Source organism: Chrysochloris asiatica, unplaced genomic scaffold (genome assembly GCF_000296735.1).
Source record: "Chrysochloris asiatica unplaced genomic scaffold, ChrAsi1.0 scaffold00233, whole genome shotgun sequence".
NCBI lineage: Eukaryota > Metazoa > Chordata > Mammalia > Afrosoricida > Chrysochloridae > Chrysochloris > Chrysochloris asiatica.
In genome coordinates this window covers 1,233,978-1,250,903 of record NW_006408751.1, presented here as the reverse complement: position 1 = coordinate 1,250,903, position 16,926 = coordinate 1,233,978, and the positions used below count along the sequence as shown (strand labels likewise).

At 36.5% G+C, this 16,926-nt stretch overlaps 1 protein-coding gene across 3 annotated transcripts in view; it reads right to left on the bottom strand.

Moving 5' to 3' along the window:
- The window catches only part of IBTK (inhibitor of Bruton agammaglobulinemia tyrosine kinase), a 120,446-nt gene that overhangs the window by 20,573 nt on the left and 82,947 nt on the right, over positions 1-16,926 (bottom strand). For all 3 annotated transcript variants that reach the window (XM_006873272.1, XM_006873274.1, XM_006873273.1), the window contains 3 exons: positions 16,647-16,807; positions 12,911-13,003; positions 11,974-12,114 (listed from right to left, as the gene is read on the bottom strand). In XM_006873272.1, coding sequence (XP_006873334.1) covers positions 11,974-12,114; positions 12,911-13,003; positions 16,647-16,807 — 395 coding nt within the window. The remainder of the gene's footprint in view (positions 1-11,973; positions 12,115-12,910; positions 13,004-16,646; positions 16,808-16,926) is intronic.

The window sequence follows — 16,926 nt, the reverse complement described above, 5'->3', positions numbered from 1 at the left end:
TAAGTACCTTAAATGGATTGAGAGAAAGATCAACAAAAGCAAGGAGAACACACACACAAAAATCTTTAGAAGAATTCAGAAAACACTCTAAGAACAATCTGACAAAAGACAAGAAAAATTGGAAATGATACAAAAACAGTAATTAGAAAGCCAGAAGATTAATACTAACATGTCAGAAATAGATGCTACATTGAAAGGGTAAAGAAGTAGAACTGAATCAATAAAAAAGGCCTAATTACTGAGCTTGAAAACAAATTTCTGAATATTTTTCTACTAAAGAAACAATTAGAAAAAAAGAATGTAAAAATATAAAGAAAGCCTAAGATTTATGTGGGATATTATAAGAGGAATAAGAGGGGAAAGGGGAAAGGGGAGGTGGGGGAGGGGAAGGGAAGAGGGAAAAGGGAGAGGGAAAGGGAGAGGGAAGGGAAGGGAAGGAAAGGGTAGAGAGATATTGGAAGAAAATTTCCCTAACATCATGAAAGAGAAGGTAGCCATTCAAGAAGTTGAATGAATACCAAACAAGACACACCCCAAAAGAAAATCACCAAGACATTATAAAACCAAAGACAAGGAAAAAACCCTGAGAGCTGTTCAGGAAAAACAAAAAGTTACCTACAGAGGAGAACTAAGACTAAAGTCTGATTTCTCAGCAGAAATGCTGAGAAAGTATGCAGGCAAGAAAACAATGGGATGACATATATAAAAGTTTGATAGAAAAAAAAGGCCAACCAAGAATCATATACCTATCAAAATTGTTCATCAAATATGATGACAAATTTAGGACACTTCCAGAAAAACAGAAATTATAAGAATCTGCATAAACCAGACCAACCTTACAAAAAATATTAAAGGGAGTTCTTTGGACAGAGAACAACAACAATAGACAACAATCTAATATAATGTCACCTGGAACTCAACCCAGATATAGAAGTATTCAAAGCAAAATAGACCCACAAGACTGAAAATACAGACCAGAGATAAAATTGGACACAAAACAAAACAAACACACCAAAAAAATCCATAAAGAGAAAATAAGGAATAGTGTAGTTAGAGAAATTCCAAACGAAGAGAAGAAATCAAGTAAATTTCAAGAAAAAAAATTATTTAAATAGAATTGTAAGCCTAAAAACTAGACTAAACCTTACTCCTAGTTCTAGTCCACCCCTTACCCTAACACTAATCCTAGTCCTAACACTAGGATTAACCCTTAACACTAAATGAAGTCCTACACCTAGCTTAGACCTAACCACAGTGCTAATCCTAACCTATACTCCTTATTCCTGTCAACAACCCAATAAAATAGAATAGAATAAAATCACTACAAAAAAAGACACCTAACTACAACCCTAAAACTAGACCAAGTCTCACTCCTAACCCTAGCACAATTGCTACACCTACCTTTAACACCAACCCTAATCATAACCATAACCCTAAGACTAAATGAAGTCCATAACTCTAAGTACTTACTTATACTCTACACACCAGAAAATATGGACACTGAACACTCACCAAGATATAAAATATACATCTCACTTTATAAAATTGAAATAATATATGTCTGTAAAAACAACAGATGTAAAAAAAAAAAAACTAATAACAATGTGACATCTAGGAAAACTTCAAATATTTAGAAAGTTAAAAAAAAAGCCACTAAATAATTCTACAGGTAGATCGAAATCCCAAGGAAAATTAGAATATACTTTGACCAGAAATAATGAAAAACCAAGATATCAAAATTTGTACAAGTAAAATAGCATTTAGAGGAAAATTTGCAACTGCAAATGCTTACATTAGAAATGAAGACAGGTATAAAAATCAATGACTTAAGAAGTGCTCTTTAGAACATAAAAACTAGAGCAAAGTAAAGGTCAGAGTAAATAGAAGAAAGCAAATAATAAAAAGCTGAAACCAAGGAGGTATAAAAGTAGGCAAATACAGAAAAATAACAAATGCAGATGGTGACTTTTTAGAAAGATCAAAAGAGTTGAAAAAAATCACAACTAAAAGCATTAACAAGGAAAAGGTGGCCTAAAGAACTCAGTGGCATCATGAATTATCTAATGTCTCTATTTGCCAGAGTCTGTAACTCCCACCAAACATTCTGCCTTGCTGGGTCTAGATAAGAGAAGGTGGGAGGAGATCCAGGTAGGATGACATGATTCACCTGTACATTTTAGTACAGTTAACTATAACTGTAAAAACTTGAAACTGTAGCATGGGTCTTCAATGAGCCATCTCAGAAACCGGAGTGGGGATTCTCACTATGAAAAAAGAATCAGGAGTGGAGACCTACCATTGGACTCAGATCCCTGCTCATTGAACCTCCTTGGTCCACGGACAGAAATCCAAGACAATGAAGGAGGGAAAGGTGAGCAGCAGCAACAGAACCAAGAAGCAGAGCACAAGGCAGAACAGTGGACTTCCCAGCCCAAAGAATAAGTAAAGTTGAGTGACTTTGGATAGGAAACTTGCTTGCAGAGGTGGGGGGTGCCTCCAGGCATTTAAGTGGGGGACTTAGATTTGCCAATCCATGGAGCTATAGTGGATGGAGTGCCTTCAGGCTGAGGTTTACAAATGGAATTGTGTGTCCTCTGGGCATTTTATCAGCAACTGACTGGAATAAAGGTACCCTGAGCATTTTCTGGTCCTATTGACTTCCCTAATAAATCCCATAACTGTGAGTATTGTCTTTGGGTTCTGTGTAGCTATTGCAATAAATTACTGAACCCAGTGGTGTAGATACGGTTGAGGGAGGAATGGTGAGTGCCACATATTGCTGCAGATCCCAAATCAGAGCTCACAGAAGCAATAGTCAAGAAAGCACTTGCAAAACTAAGGTCCACCTAACCCAAGTCATGATATTTTCAATCACCTCATACACATGTGAAAGGTGGACAATGAATAAGGAAGATCTTAGAAGAATCAATGCATCTGAATTATGGGGTTGGCGAAGAATACTGGGAGTACCATGGAATGCCAGAAGGACAAACAAATCTGTCTTGGAAGCAATATAGCCCAAATGCTTCTCAGAAGCAAGGATGGCTTTGACTGTCATATTTTGGACATGTTATTAGGAGGGACCAGCACTGAAAAAGGGCATCATGTTTGGTAAAGATGAAGGGTCAGTGAAAAAGAGCAAAATGGACTGAGGCCACAACAATGGGTTCAAACATAACTATTGTTAGGTTGACTCAGGACCGAAAAGTTTTTTCACTTTATTGTGGTAAGAGTCAGACCTGACTGCATCTAACAATAACAAAGGAGGAAGAGAGCAAAAACACAAATTACCAATTTTGTGAATGAAACAATATTACTACTGGTATCACTACAGATCTTAGTCACAGCAACTCAAAACAACAGTATTCTACATAAAGGGGCTTTCAAAAGTTGTTGTTGTGAGGTGCTGCACAAGAGCTAAAAGACAAGTAAGTATCTTTCTGGTATTCTCTGCTTTCAGCCAAGATCTATCTGAGCCCAGCAATGATATCCCTAGTCCCGCAGCCTGAATTTCTGGCAGCTTACTTGTCGACGTACTGGTACAACCACTTAAAAATTATCTTCAACAAAATTTTGTTTGCAGGTGATATTAATGATACTGTTGGGTGATTTCCTTCCTCATTTGTTTAATTACCTTTTCTTTCCAATCAGTTGGTCAAGTAGGCTGCCTTCCAAATTTCTTGGTATAGCTGAGTGAACCCCCCTCCAGCACTGCAGTAGTTTGTTGAAACATTTCAGTTTGTATTCCAAGCTTCTGCCAATGCCTTCAGTGCAACTAGGACTTCCTTTCAATACCACCAGTTCTTGAACATATGCTAACTCTTGAAGAGGCTGAACATCAACCAATTCTTTGTGCTATAGTGATTCTGTGTCTTTCTCCCATCTTCTTTTGACACCTCTTGTGTCATTCAGTATTTTGCCCATAAAATCATTCAGTATTACAAGTTGAGGCTTGGAATTTTTCATTTCTATCAGCTTGAGAAACAGAAAGCATGTTTTTTCCTTTCGTTTTCTAACTCCAGGTCTTTGCACATTTCATTATAGTACTTTGTCTTTTTAAGCTGCCCATTGAAAGTTTCTAATCAGTTCTTTTACTTCATCATTTCCTTAATTCACTTTAGCTTTTATACACTCAAAAGCAAGTCTCAGAATGTCTTCTGACATTCATTTTGGTCTTTGCTTTCTTTCCTGTCTTTCTAATGACCTTTTACTATCTTCATGTATGTTGTTCTTCATGTCATCTCACAACTCTTCTGGTCTTCAATCATTAGTGTCTGATGCATCAACTCTGTTCTTGAGATGGTCTTCTAAAATTCAGGCGGGATATCCTCCAGGTCATATTTTAGCTCTCCTGGACTTGTTTTACTTTTCTTTAGCTTCAGCCTGAAATTGCATCAGTGCAAATGATGGTCTGTTCCACATTGAGCCCCTTATCTTGCTTTGGTTAATTATATTGAGCTGCTCCACGATCTCTTCTCCCAGATGTAGTTAATTTGATTCCTGTGTATTCCATCTGGTGAGGTTCACATGTTCAGGTACCCTTTAGGTTGTTGAAAAAAGGTATTTAAAAAGTGAAAGTCATTGTTCTTTCAAAATTCTATCATGCAATCTTGAGCATCGTTTCTATCTCCAAAACCATATTTTCCACCTACTGATCCTTCCTCTTTATTTCTAAAATTCACATTCCAATCATCAGTAATTTTCAATATATCTTGATTACATGTCTGGTCAAATTCAAACTGAAGAAGTTGGTAGATTTCTTTAATTTCTTCATCTCTGTCATTGGCGGTTAGTACATTAATTTGAATAATAGTGGTTATTAACTGGTTATCCTTATAGGTGTATGGATATTATCCTAATATAGAGAGCACTGTACTTCAAGGTATATTTTGAAATGCTGTTTCTGACAATCAAGGTGAGCCATTTCATCTTCAATTTGTCATTCCCGGCATAGTAAACCCTGATTGTCTGATTCAAAGTAGCCCATACCAGCCCAATTCATTTCAGCTCAGTAATTCCTAGGATATCTACCTTTATGCATTCCATTTCATTTTTGACAACTTCCAATTTTCCTAGATTCATACTTTGTACATTCTATGTTCCAATTCTTAATGGAAGTTTACAGCTGTTTCTTCAAATGTTGAGTTTTGCCCCATCAATAAATGAAGGTCCTGGACGCATTGCTCCACCCACATCATTAAATTCATCTCTACTTTAAGAGAAGCAACTCTTAATCTTATTTTGATTGCCTTCCAATCTGAGGGGCCCATCTTCTGGCACTAGATCAGACAATATCCTTCTGTTATTCATAAGGTTTTTAGTAGCTGATCACTCAGAAGTGATCCGCCTATCCTTCTTCCTAGTCTGTCTTACTTTGGAAGTGCCACTAATACCTGTCTACTATGGGTGACTCTGCTGGTATTTAAAACACTGGTAACACAGCTTTTAGCAACACATAAGTCACCAAAGTACAACCACAAGTGGTGGCCAAAAGTTCATGGAAAAATGGAATGAAAGACAATGGAACTTTTCCATGAACTTTTTGAGTCCCCTCTTATTAATTTCATAATGGAGTATTTCTCAGTTCTGTTCCATTCTCACAACTGTTGGTATCTCTGAGTGTGCTGTTGCAGCTACAAAGTTACTCCATCTCATGGAGGATTTCACTTGTTTTCACTGACCCTCACTTCACCATACATTTCTAGTGTGTTAACAGGTGTTAAAGGAGTCTTAGTCTGGTGTCTGTTAGGATAAGCAGAGGACCGCAAGGTCAGCGGTTCAAACTTAACCAGCTGCTCCCTGGAAGTCCCACATAGGGTCACTGAATTGGAACTGACTCAACAGCACTTAACAACAACAATAATTAAAAGGAGTTCCTCGGTGGTGCAAATAATGAAGCAGCTGAATCTTCAAAATACCCCTAAGGAAGTGGATTCTATTATTATCCAGATTTTACAGATGAGGAAAATAAGGTAGAGAAATCTAAATTCGCACTACTACCAAATAACAGATCCAGCGTTGAAACCAGAGCAGGCTACAGACACCAGGCTGTCACTACACTTAACTGCTTTGTTTGCATTTAACAGTCATTTTACCCTAAGTATAATTCTTAGCAAGAGAAATTTTCTTTATAAAATTGTGTTGCAAATATCTAATAAGGTACTTGTGCTAAAAATGTTTCTTCAAAGGGAATTATTAGCCTTTCACTTCTCATATACTTTCCCAAATACATACACACACACACCACACACACACACAATAACAAAAACACACCCACCACACACACACACAATAACAAAAATTAAACACACATATAAAAGAATCACTCCCCATTTCTTTATTAATCCCTTCCTCCCCCGAAAACAGACGCATATCTGAAGGTTTCCATTAGCAAACAAGGTAGGTAAGGTGTAGTACAATGTACTGTTAGTCAACTAGGAACACTCCACTGTAGTCATTTGCCAGAACGCCCCAGTAAAGAACTCATTGTCTAAATACAGAAATGTCACAGCTATCTGTATGAAAAGCATGAGCGGTCAGATTCACGCTCCTGACTCTCAAGATAGTCTTTAACAAAAAAAGTTACTTATATTAATATCTACTTAAGAATATGTGTAAACTTAGGTAGCTGAGAATGTTTACAGAATTGCTCGAATTAGTATGTTCACTGATTATATACAGTAGTTATCCACAACCTATGTTATGTACTTTTCTTCAAATCAGTTCTATTATTTTTTCCATCGCTCATGCCATAGGTTGAAAAAATGACTGATTTCCCATGATTTTACTTTCCTAACTCATAAGCTCCTGCTATTTTCCATCTTAGTAGCCAGAGAAACTTTATGGAAAAGCATTTCCAGATCTGAATCCACACAAAAATTAACCAAGATTTTATTCCTCAGTGAAAGCAATACTGAATAAAACGTCCTACTCTAAAAAGTCAACAACAGAAATTATATTATATAGAAATTAATCATTTACTTCAAAAATATGATGAATGTATGGTTAGCCCTAAATTGAGTTAGGAAGAATTCACTTTCATCTATTCTGCCAGGCCACAAAGATTGTGCATTCTTCCCCTCGAGACAACTGGTGAGAAATGTACTATTTCTCCAAATGAAACATTTGATAATAAAAGTGATCAACTCCCACATATAGCTGGTATTTTCATATTAGATTTCAAATCCAACTAGTCAGAATTTCATTCTAACGGAGAACCAGTTATCTTTAATACTTTCCATTGCTACAACTAACTGCAAGTATAACGGAGTAAACATAGCAGGAGTGATAAAGACTAGGTAAGTGTACGAGCAGACCAGTGAAAATTCTTACAACTACTGCCTGTTTCACACAGGCACAAACAACTTCTGCCACAGTTTAAAAACAAATAAAACACAGAGCATGAAGAACACATAAAGCATGAATGTAAATCAAAGCCGATTTTTAACTTTAAATAAATGAAATCGTTGGTATAGGATTTGTTTTTTGTTTTTTGTTTTGCTGACTTCTTGAGCTGAATACAAGTGAGACTCATCCACATTGTTGCAGTTACTCATAATTCATTCTTTTTCATAATTGTTTAGTACCCTACTATAACAATCAACTACAATAGATGCATTTTCCACATTTTTACTAAGACAACATGCATCCTGGTGTGGCTCTGCAGGATCAGCACTGCACTGCGAATCACAAGGTCAGCAATTCACTCCCACTAGCTGCTCCTCAGAAATAGGGTCGCTATGAGTCAAAACCAACTTAACAGCATTTAACAACAACAACAATATGCATTATATGATTTTCATATACCACTCAATCATGCTATAGCAACAGACTTTACATGTTGAAGACTTCCATTTCAATTATTTTCCTATTCAAAGGATTTAATGTTAAGTCTTTTTCTTGGTCCGTTTGAAAGGAAGGTTTGGTTCCCAGTAGCAAATCCTCACCAGCCTACCCTCAAGTTTCTAAAGCAACCCTTTCCCAACAGGACTCTTTCCCTGATCTGCAAACTGCTTTCTCCACTACAAGAAGAGATAATTTTATATACCCTAGAAACATCCCTCATCAGGGTGGCCAAGCCAGAGAGGCCACTCAGGCAGGAAAGGCTGGGGCACTATAACTACCTGCATTCGATCCTGCTGCTGTGTTTAGGACAATAGAATCTGCCGTCTGCACAGACACCATGGGGTAGAAGTAACCATCATGATGCAGAGGGCTTTCACATCCCCCACATGGATAGAAGAGTTCCAACTGGCCCTGTGAGGCCAGGGCAGTGCACACCCACAGTATCTGCCACCCAGCTTCCCATGGGGCCAGCAACATGGGGCATGTGTGAGCAATGGTCCCACCTACTATAGAACCAAACTATGCTCAAGCCATGGCAGTTCCACATGCTGTCCTCTGCCCAACCCTGGCACAGCATACCAGAGCACAGATGGACTACAAGGCCTCCACTGTTCTCAGGCCTGGACTACAAACTGCCACGGAGCAAATGCAGTTTCAATTGTTTATTTTCTTATTATAGCACACTACCAAATTCAATCCATGATTTCCTGACCATGGTTTATACCTTTAATATGAATATTTTCACATTTCTGAATGAGGGTGAATGAGGCCAAAGTTTACTTCTGGAAATGTCATGAATGGTGTATGCATGGGTGCAGTATGCCAGAACTTTTTTTTAACATAATTTCATCATTTCTGCCCATGATATGAGTGTGTTACTTAAGAGGGAATACTATTTTAGAAAAATTATTGTACTTCTGGTAGACATTTAGGCTGTTCTCAGTTTTGGATTATTACAAATAATTATGATATGAACATTCTTTCTTATACATATTGCCTGGTATGCATGTGCACATATTGGTGTTGGGTATATGCTGTACAGTGAAAGTGTTTATAGACTATTAAGTCTCTTCAGCTATAGTAAATTACATCAGTGTGCTTTCCAAAGTGACAATTTATAGTTATCAATATATATGTGGAGTCCTGGGGTGGTGCTGTGGGCTAATGCGTCAGACTGCAAAGTTGTTTGAACTGCAAGGTTGGTGGTTCAAGCTCACCAGCTGCTCCTTGGAAAGCCTATACAAGGTCACTATAGGTCAGAATCGACTTGATGGCACCTAACAACAACAACAATAATACATATGTGTGAGTACTGGTGTGGTGCTGTGGGTTAATTCACTGGACTACAAAGTCACTTTGAACTGTAAGGTTGGTGGTTCAAGCTTACCAGTCTCTCCTCAGAAACCCTATACAAGGTTGCTGTGGGTTGGAATCAACTCGACAGCACTTCACAACAACAACAATATGTAAGTGATTTCTATTGTTCCTCATCCCTCACCTACGCTCAGTACTATCAATCTTCTATTCAGTGGCTTGTCTTTTCACTCTTTAACTTAAACAGTGTCTTCTTCTAATACACACAGGTTCTTGAGGTTAAAAGGTAGCCAAATACACAGTCCTTACTGTTATGATGAACACTTTTTATATCCTGTTGAAAATAGAATTTTTTTATCCTCAGGTCATTAAGTTATTGTCCTGCATCTTCTGAAAGCTTTATTGTTTTGCTTTCTACATTTAAAACTTCAATCCATTTGGATTTAGTTTTAGTAGGTAACATGAGTCAGCAGTCAAGTTTTTGGCTTATTTCCTATGGGTATGCAATTGACTCACATAAAAAGGTCATCCCTTCTGTATTGCTTTACACTGAAAACACTGTCAAAATGTAAGAATCTGGTTCAGGTCCTCAGTTCTGATATCTGGGACAATTTGTCTCTCTTTGCATCAACTCCTCACTATTGTAATTACCACTGCTCTAAAAGTCTTTATATGGAGTAGAGTCTTGTTCTTCTTCAAAGGAATCTTGACTATCATTGCCCCTTTGCATGCATTTCAACATAAGTTTTAGAATTGACTCGACAAGTCCCACCACACACGTACAAAATTGGGATGCTGATTAAGAATGTACTGCATTACATTATATATTATCTCCATTTACTTAGGATTTTAAACAATTTTCTAAAACATATTGTATAGTTTTCGGAATAGAACTCTTACAACATCAGCATCTTTTGTTGTTAGGTGCCTTGAATCGGTTTTGACTCACAGTGACGCTATGTACAGAAGAACAAAACAATGCTTGGTCATGTGCCATCCATATAACCATTGTTATGTCTGAGTTATTACTGCAGTCTACATGTCCATCAATCCCATTGGGGATCTTCTCCTTTTCGGATGGTTCTTTATATTTTATCTGTCCTTCTCCAGGGATTGGTCCCTCCTTTCCACATGTCAAAAGTATGACCAAGTCTTGCCATCCTTGCTTATAAAAAGCATTCTGACTGTACTTCTTCAAAGATAGATTTGCTTTTTTACTTCTGGCATTCCAGGTATTTTCAATTATCTCAGTTAACATCCTAATTCAAATGCTTCAATTCTTCTCCAGTCTTCCTTAATCCTGGTCCAACTTTCACATGCATATGAGGTGACTGAAAATACCATGGGTTGCTCTGGCACATCTTAGTCTTCAAAGTGACATCTTTGCAGAGACATCTTTGCAGAAGATTTATCCAATGCAATACATCATTTGATTTCTTGACTCCTGCTTCTATGAGTACTGATTGTGGTTCCAAGTAAAATGAAATCCTTAGCAACTTCAATCTTTTCTCCATTTATCAAATCCACCAGCTCCTCCTTGAAGAACCTATACAGGGTGGCTAAGAGTCGGAATTGACTCCACAACACTAAACAAAAACAATGATTGTTCCAGTTGTGAGAACTGTTTTCTTTACATTGAGTTGTAATCCATTCTGAAGTCTTTGATCCTTATCAGCATGTCCTTCAATTCCTCTTAGCTTTCAGCAAGCAAGGTTGTGTCATTTGTATATATGGTTGTTAAATGCCATCTAGTCGGTTCTAACTCATAGCGACTCTCTATAGGGTTTCTCAGGAATGGCTGGTGAGTTTGAATCACTGGCCTTTCAGTTATCAGTCCAGTGTTTACCCTACAGGATCATACCAGGAATCCTTGTTAGATACATTCAAAAAAAAATTTTTATGTGATAATATTTTGTTTCTTTGCTTACTGCTTGTTTTTATGTATATTGAAGTGTTTGTATACTGGTTTTGCATTGAGCAATCTTGCTGAACTTATTTATTTCATAACAAATTTTAGAAATCTGGACTTCTATGTATACAATTAAATCAATAACAAACAACAATTTTATTTGTTCCCCTTTACTTCTTATTTTACCTTTTCTTTCTTAGCCTACAGCCCTGGATATGACCTACAATAGTGTTTAATAGGGTATCATCAGTTAACAAGAAAACCTCCTGACAACTAAAGATTTTAATAACTAAAATACAACATTCAGTATAAAAATTGTGAGATAAAGCCTGTGTAAGAAACAGAACAGAAGACAAATTACAAGGAAACATCTAAAAGTCCAGGGTAAAATTCAACCAGTTTTAACCCCATTGTTTCACAAACTTTTTGCAGTCCCCTTATATAAGGACAATATAAAAGAAAGAACATTAGAGAAACAGTCCATAAGGACCAATATCTGAATAAAGTGAATTCTAGGGGAAAAAATGAGAAGGAAAGTTTCCTCATAATAATACCTTAGAAATTCCTAGAACTTAAAGACATGGTTTTCCCTATTGAAAGGGCCCATCAAGTAACCAGCATAACACAGCAGCCCAATGCTTTGCCCACTGTGACACCAGGGCTCCTTTTCACATTTCAAGTAATCTCAAAAAATTCAAGTTGTACATTTCAAGTTACACACAAAAAAAATTTCTTTTAAATCAAACAAACAAAAAAATTAAGTTTTTGTTTCCCAAGTTTCCAGTTTGTAACTTAAAAGGAAATTATAATCTGAAAAGATTTCAGAAACAAAGAAGAAAAAAAACTTAAAGAAACCAAAGTTAATACAGAGATGTATGTATATTTTAATAACAGTAAGACCATACCATGCCTTCACTGGTTTGGGGACTTTTGAAGGAGGCGTTAAAACTGTTTCCATGCTGTTTGTTCCTGAATTTTCTTTGTTAGTCATTGCAATCAGTTTTCTTTGCTTCTGAGAAAGTTTGATTCCATGAGAAATCAATCTGCTACTAGAAATTACATTAAACTAATTAGTCTTATTGCCTCTAAAAAAGTTTACTTCTTGAGCTATCACTTTACTAAATATTAAATCACTTATCACTAAATTTTACTTATTAAATGGTCACAAATTTCAGTAACGACAAATCAGCTTACACTATCAACACAAATGCTGTTGTTAAGTGCTGTTGAGTCGGTTCCAACCTATAGCAATCTTGTATAGTTTCCAAGGAGCAGCTGTTGAGATTGAACTGCCGACCTTGTGGTTCTAACTGATCTTGCAGTTCAGTGTATTAATCTGCAGCACCACACACAAATAAGCTCTCCTGTTAATATAAGGGAATACTAGTGTGGCACTGTGGGTTAAGGCACTGGACAGCAAGGTCGGTTTGAAGCGCAAAGTAAGGGGTTCAAGCTCAACAGCCACTCCTTGGAAACCCTACTGTGGGTAGCTCTGAGTGAGAACCAACTGGATAGCACTTAACAACAACAGCAAATAGAGCATCGTTTTTCTAGTGAAAAATAGTCATACACCTGAAGCTTTCAATCTTTGGCTTTTCAAAAACACAATGATCACTTAAAATTCTGACATGTAATAATGTATTCAACAGAGACTGGACTAACAACTCAATTCAACCTTAAGCACATATTTGAGATAGTATGATATACAGACTAAATTACTTAAAAAATTAACCATAATATCATATGCAAAAAAAATATTTTTTAAATCAAGTAGTCTTTCCAATTCTGTAGGACAAAAATAGAATTCAAAATGCTCTGCGTTTTCTATGATTTTTTACCAACCCCAAGTTTGACTTTGCTGCAGCTCCACATTTTTGTCTACTTTCTTCTATTTCCATGATAGTTCTGAGATCCACGACAGGAGGGCTGACAGGACTAAAAGACACGTGAAAGTAACCTTACAAAGCATTCATATATCCATAAAGTCCAACTACCAAGTCACACTAAAACTGCATAATATACAAGAATAAGTTCAAAAGCATTGCTACAAAATAATAGAAACCTTTATTAAACAAAAATATCCAATGTGAGGCATATCTTTCATTTAGGTCTACACACATTTCTCTAGCTCTTACCCAAATTCTTAAATTCATACCATGTCAAAACAGCAGTTTTCGCATTCTCAAGGAACTTAAATCATATCCCTTTTATATCTGAGTTTGGGGAACAAAAAAAAGTATGAAGGGGCAAGATAAGGTAAAGTTTCCTAATGAAATTCTCCTAGGACACCTCCTGCTACCCTCAAAGAGTGTGTAGGTATATTGTCATGACGGGAAAAAATTTCTCGATAGAACTTTCCTAGCCATTTTCTCACCAATGAAGTTTGCGGTTTTAAAGTTTTTAGTAATAAGCCCTCTTGACTGTCCTGAGTTCTTTGAGAAAATCTATCAGATCATCCCTTTGGGATCCCAAAACAGCAGATTTCCTTGGAAGCCACTGCTTCGATTGGCTCATGCTCTCTGGATTACATTGGTAAATCTATGATTTGTCCCTGGTTACTACTCATTCCATGAAATCATCTTCATTAATTCGATCTTGCTTAAAAGATGATGGCAAGATCAGCTCTTAGAACTAGCTAATTTTTGTGCAATGCTTTTGGGACTCATCAAGCCAAATGCTCGCTGAGGACAAGTTATTTGCTTAAAATGGAAAACGCTGATATTTATGTGAGATCCCAAATTCAGCAGCTATTTAATCAGTGGTAAATGTTTATACCGGAGTCCTGGTGTGGCGCTGTGGGTTACTGCACCAGATTGCAAAGCTGTTTGAACTGCAAGCTCGGCAGTTCAAGCTTATCAGTTGCTACTTGGAAACCGTATACAGGGTCCCTATGGGTTGGAACTGACTCAACAGCACTTAACAACAACAATTGTTTATAGCATCTTCCACCACTTTCTGCCACAGTTGTTGATGGTCTTCCCTCTGTACGCTTATCTTTGAGATCCTTCAAACCTTCCTTAAAACAACTGATGTAACATCTAAAAATTATTGTTGTATGTGGGGCAGCATTTTTGCAAGGTTTCAATGCTTTGGGGAAGATGTTAACTGGAATTTTGTAAAAAACTTAATATTAGCCCTGACTTCAAAATTGTCTTGTTTTCACGGTACAAAAAAAGTGTCTTTTTTTTTTCTTGAAGACACCCTAATGAAATTTAAGACAGTGCATTCTCTGTGAGTATCAAAAAAACTCATCTGCAGCCATCCACTGATTGTAGAACATGTTTAATATATTTTGCCTGGAATAAATAATCTGCACATGTATGAACTGGAAACCCAGTAGTAGTATTCGTCCTTAAATTTAACTAGGTACAAAACTGATAATGAGAGTATAATACTCTAAGTCAATCTCAGCAGCTATCGTCAACCTAAAATAAGGTACTTGGAATTAAAGCAACTTTTTATTTATATACCAAAACAACATTGAAAATGCTTCCAAAGTTATGTTAAGGAATATAACGTTTACTCTTATATTTAAAAAACAACAACATTTAAATAACTAAAAACAAAGACTCAAGCAAGCAATGGAAATATTTTTAACTCACACAGAAGAGCTTACCAAAAGTCAAATTAAAATAAATTCTTGGCCTTTAAAATAAATGTTGTTGTTGTTGTTGTTAAGTACCGTGGAGTTAGGTTCCAATTCATAGTGACCCTGCACAGGGTTTCCGAGGCTGTAAATCTTTACAGGAGCAGAAAGCTTCATCTTTCTCCCGTGGAACGGCTGGTAGTTTCAAACTGCTGACCTTGAGGCTAGCAGCCCAATTGGTAACCACTGCGCTACTAAAAATTATGTTTTTTCCTTTCTACTATTTAAACACACCAACTTTTTACCACTGCTTAATATGAGCTCTGATAGCATAGTGGTTACGAATTGGGCTGCGAGCCACAAGGTCAGCAGTTCGAAACTACCAGCCGTTCCGTGGGAGAAAGATGAGGCTTTCTGCTCCTGTAAAGATTTATAGCCTCGGAAACCCCTGTACAGGGTCACTATGAGTCGGAATCGACTCCACGGCACATAACAACAACAACAAATATTAAAAACATACATTTAACAGAAAACTTGGAATAGCTCAACAACCATCAGAGGGGGTTGTAACATAGCGAGAAAAATAATTATATAGTTTTCAGCAACAGACAATTTATTACCTATTAAAAGGTGACTGTTTCTTTTATTTTCCTTCATTTAAAAAAAAATTCTATTAATTATCCCAGGTAGGCAATACTTGAAAATGAATATAGAAATGCTCATGTTTACCATTTGTCATCACGCACAATAATAAAATAGTACAGACGCATCCTAATTAAAGGCTTTCTACCAAGCTCTTCTTAAAACATATACTTTAAAGATCCTATCATTAGTGATCAAAAGATTCCAATAGAGTAAATTTCAAAAAATATTCCACAAAAGCAACTGAACAAACAAAGTAATGTCAACCTTTTGGAAGCTGTAAAAATCTTATTCTAAATAAATACGCATTTTGTTGTTGTTGTTAAGTACCATTAAGTCAGTTCTCAATCCTAGTGACCCTGTAGAGAGCTTTTAAGGAGTAGCTGGTGGGTTTAAACCATCTGCCTTGTAGTTAGGAGTCCAATGCTTATCCTACAGTGTCATACCAGGACTCCAAATATGTATTCTGCATTAGTACTTAATGCAAATAAGTACCATTGTTATTTATTAAGTGTCCTCGAGTTGATTCCAACTCATAATGACCTTGTATAGGGTTTCTGAAGAGTGGCAGGTGAGTTTGAACTGCTGACCTTGTGGTTCACAGTCCAGTGCTTATCCTATAGCGCCACACCAGGATTCCATATATGCATTAGTACTTAAAAACATAAGGAAGTGAAATTACCAGCACATTCCTTGCATACTGCCTTTCTCGTTTTATTGTAAGAATAAAAAAAAATGTGACCACGATTAGAACAGGCTGGACAAGTCATTTCTCAGTTTTAGTCTGTTATCAACCATAGCAGGCAGACAGAGATAGAGCAGAGGCTCGATAAGCACTACACAAGAACAAAGTATTCTAATCACACCTACTCCTGTGGTTTAAGAAGCGACTTTTCTAAATAAAAGTATGTACAAAATATAGACAAATGTAAAGGGTAACATAATCATATTATATGAATGTTCTGTAAAAACTGTGAATAATAACTTTTGTGAAATCTTAAATACTGTGCTAAAATAGATCAAATGAGCCCATGGATAGTGTTTCTGAGTGGGAGTTTCAACTAATATATACTACCCAAGGGAAAAAAAAAAGCTATCAACTTACAATATGAATATATCATATAGCGTTTGCTATTATTCACTGTTAAAGTATAAAAGCAACAAAATTTCTCCTAGAAAATAAAAATATAAAGCCTGCTTTCACTTACTAGAATTTTATAAGGGTTTAGGTAATTTTCTTTCATTAAAAATTACTATTTCTACTTTTCCAATGTACTTCATTTTTCATTTGACTAAAAATGAAGGATATCTTTCATACTAAATAGGAACAGAACAAAATGGGGATCGCACCTGAAAGAACCGACAACCCAAGTGCTGGAGCTTGTGTTATCACTTGTGCTACTGGGAATGGGCTGTGGAACAGATGTTTTAAGTACAGGTCTTTCCCATGGTTTTACATCTTCCCTTGAATATGCAGGAGGTGTTCCATCGATATATGGTTTAACTTTCCCCTGGGATAAAAAGAAAAATAAAAGAATATTTTAACAGTTAATATCATACACCTAGCAAAGGAGCCAACACATTGTTGTTAAGTGCTATCATGTTAGTTCTGGCTCATGTTGTTGTTGTT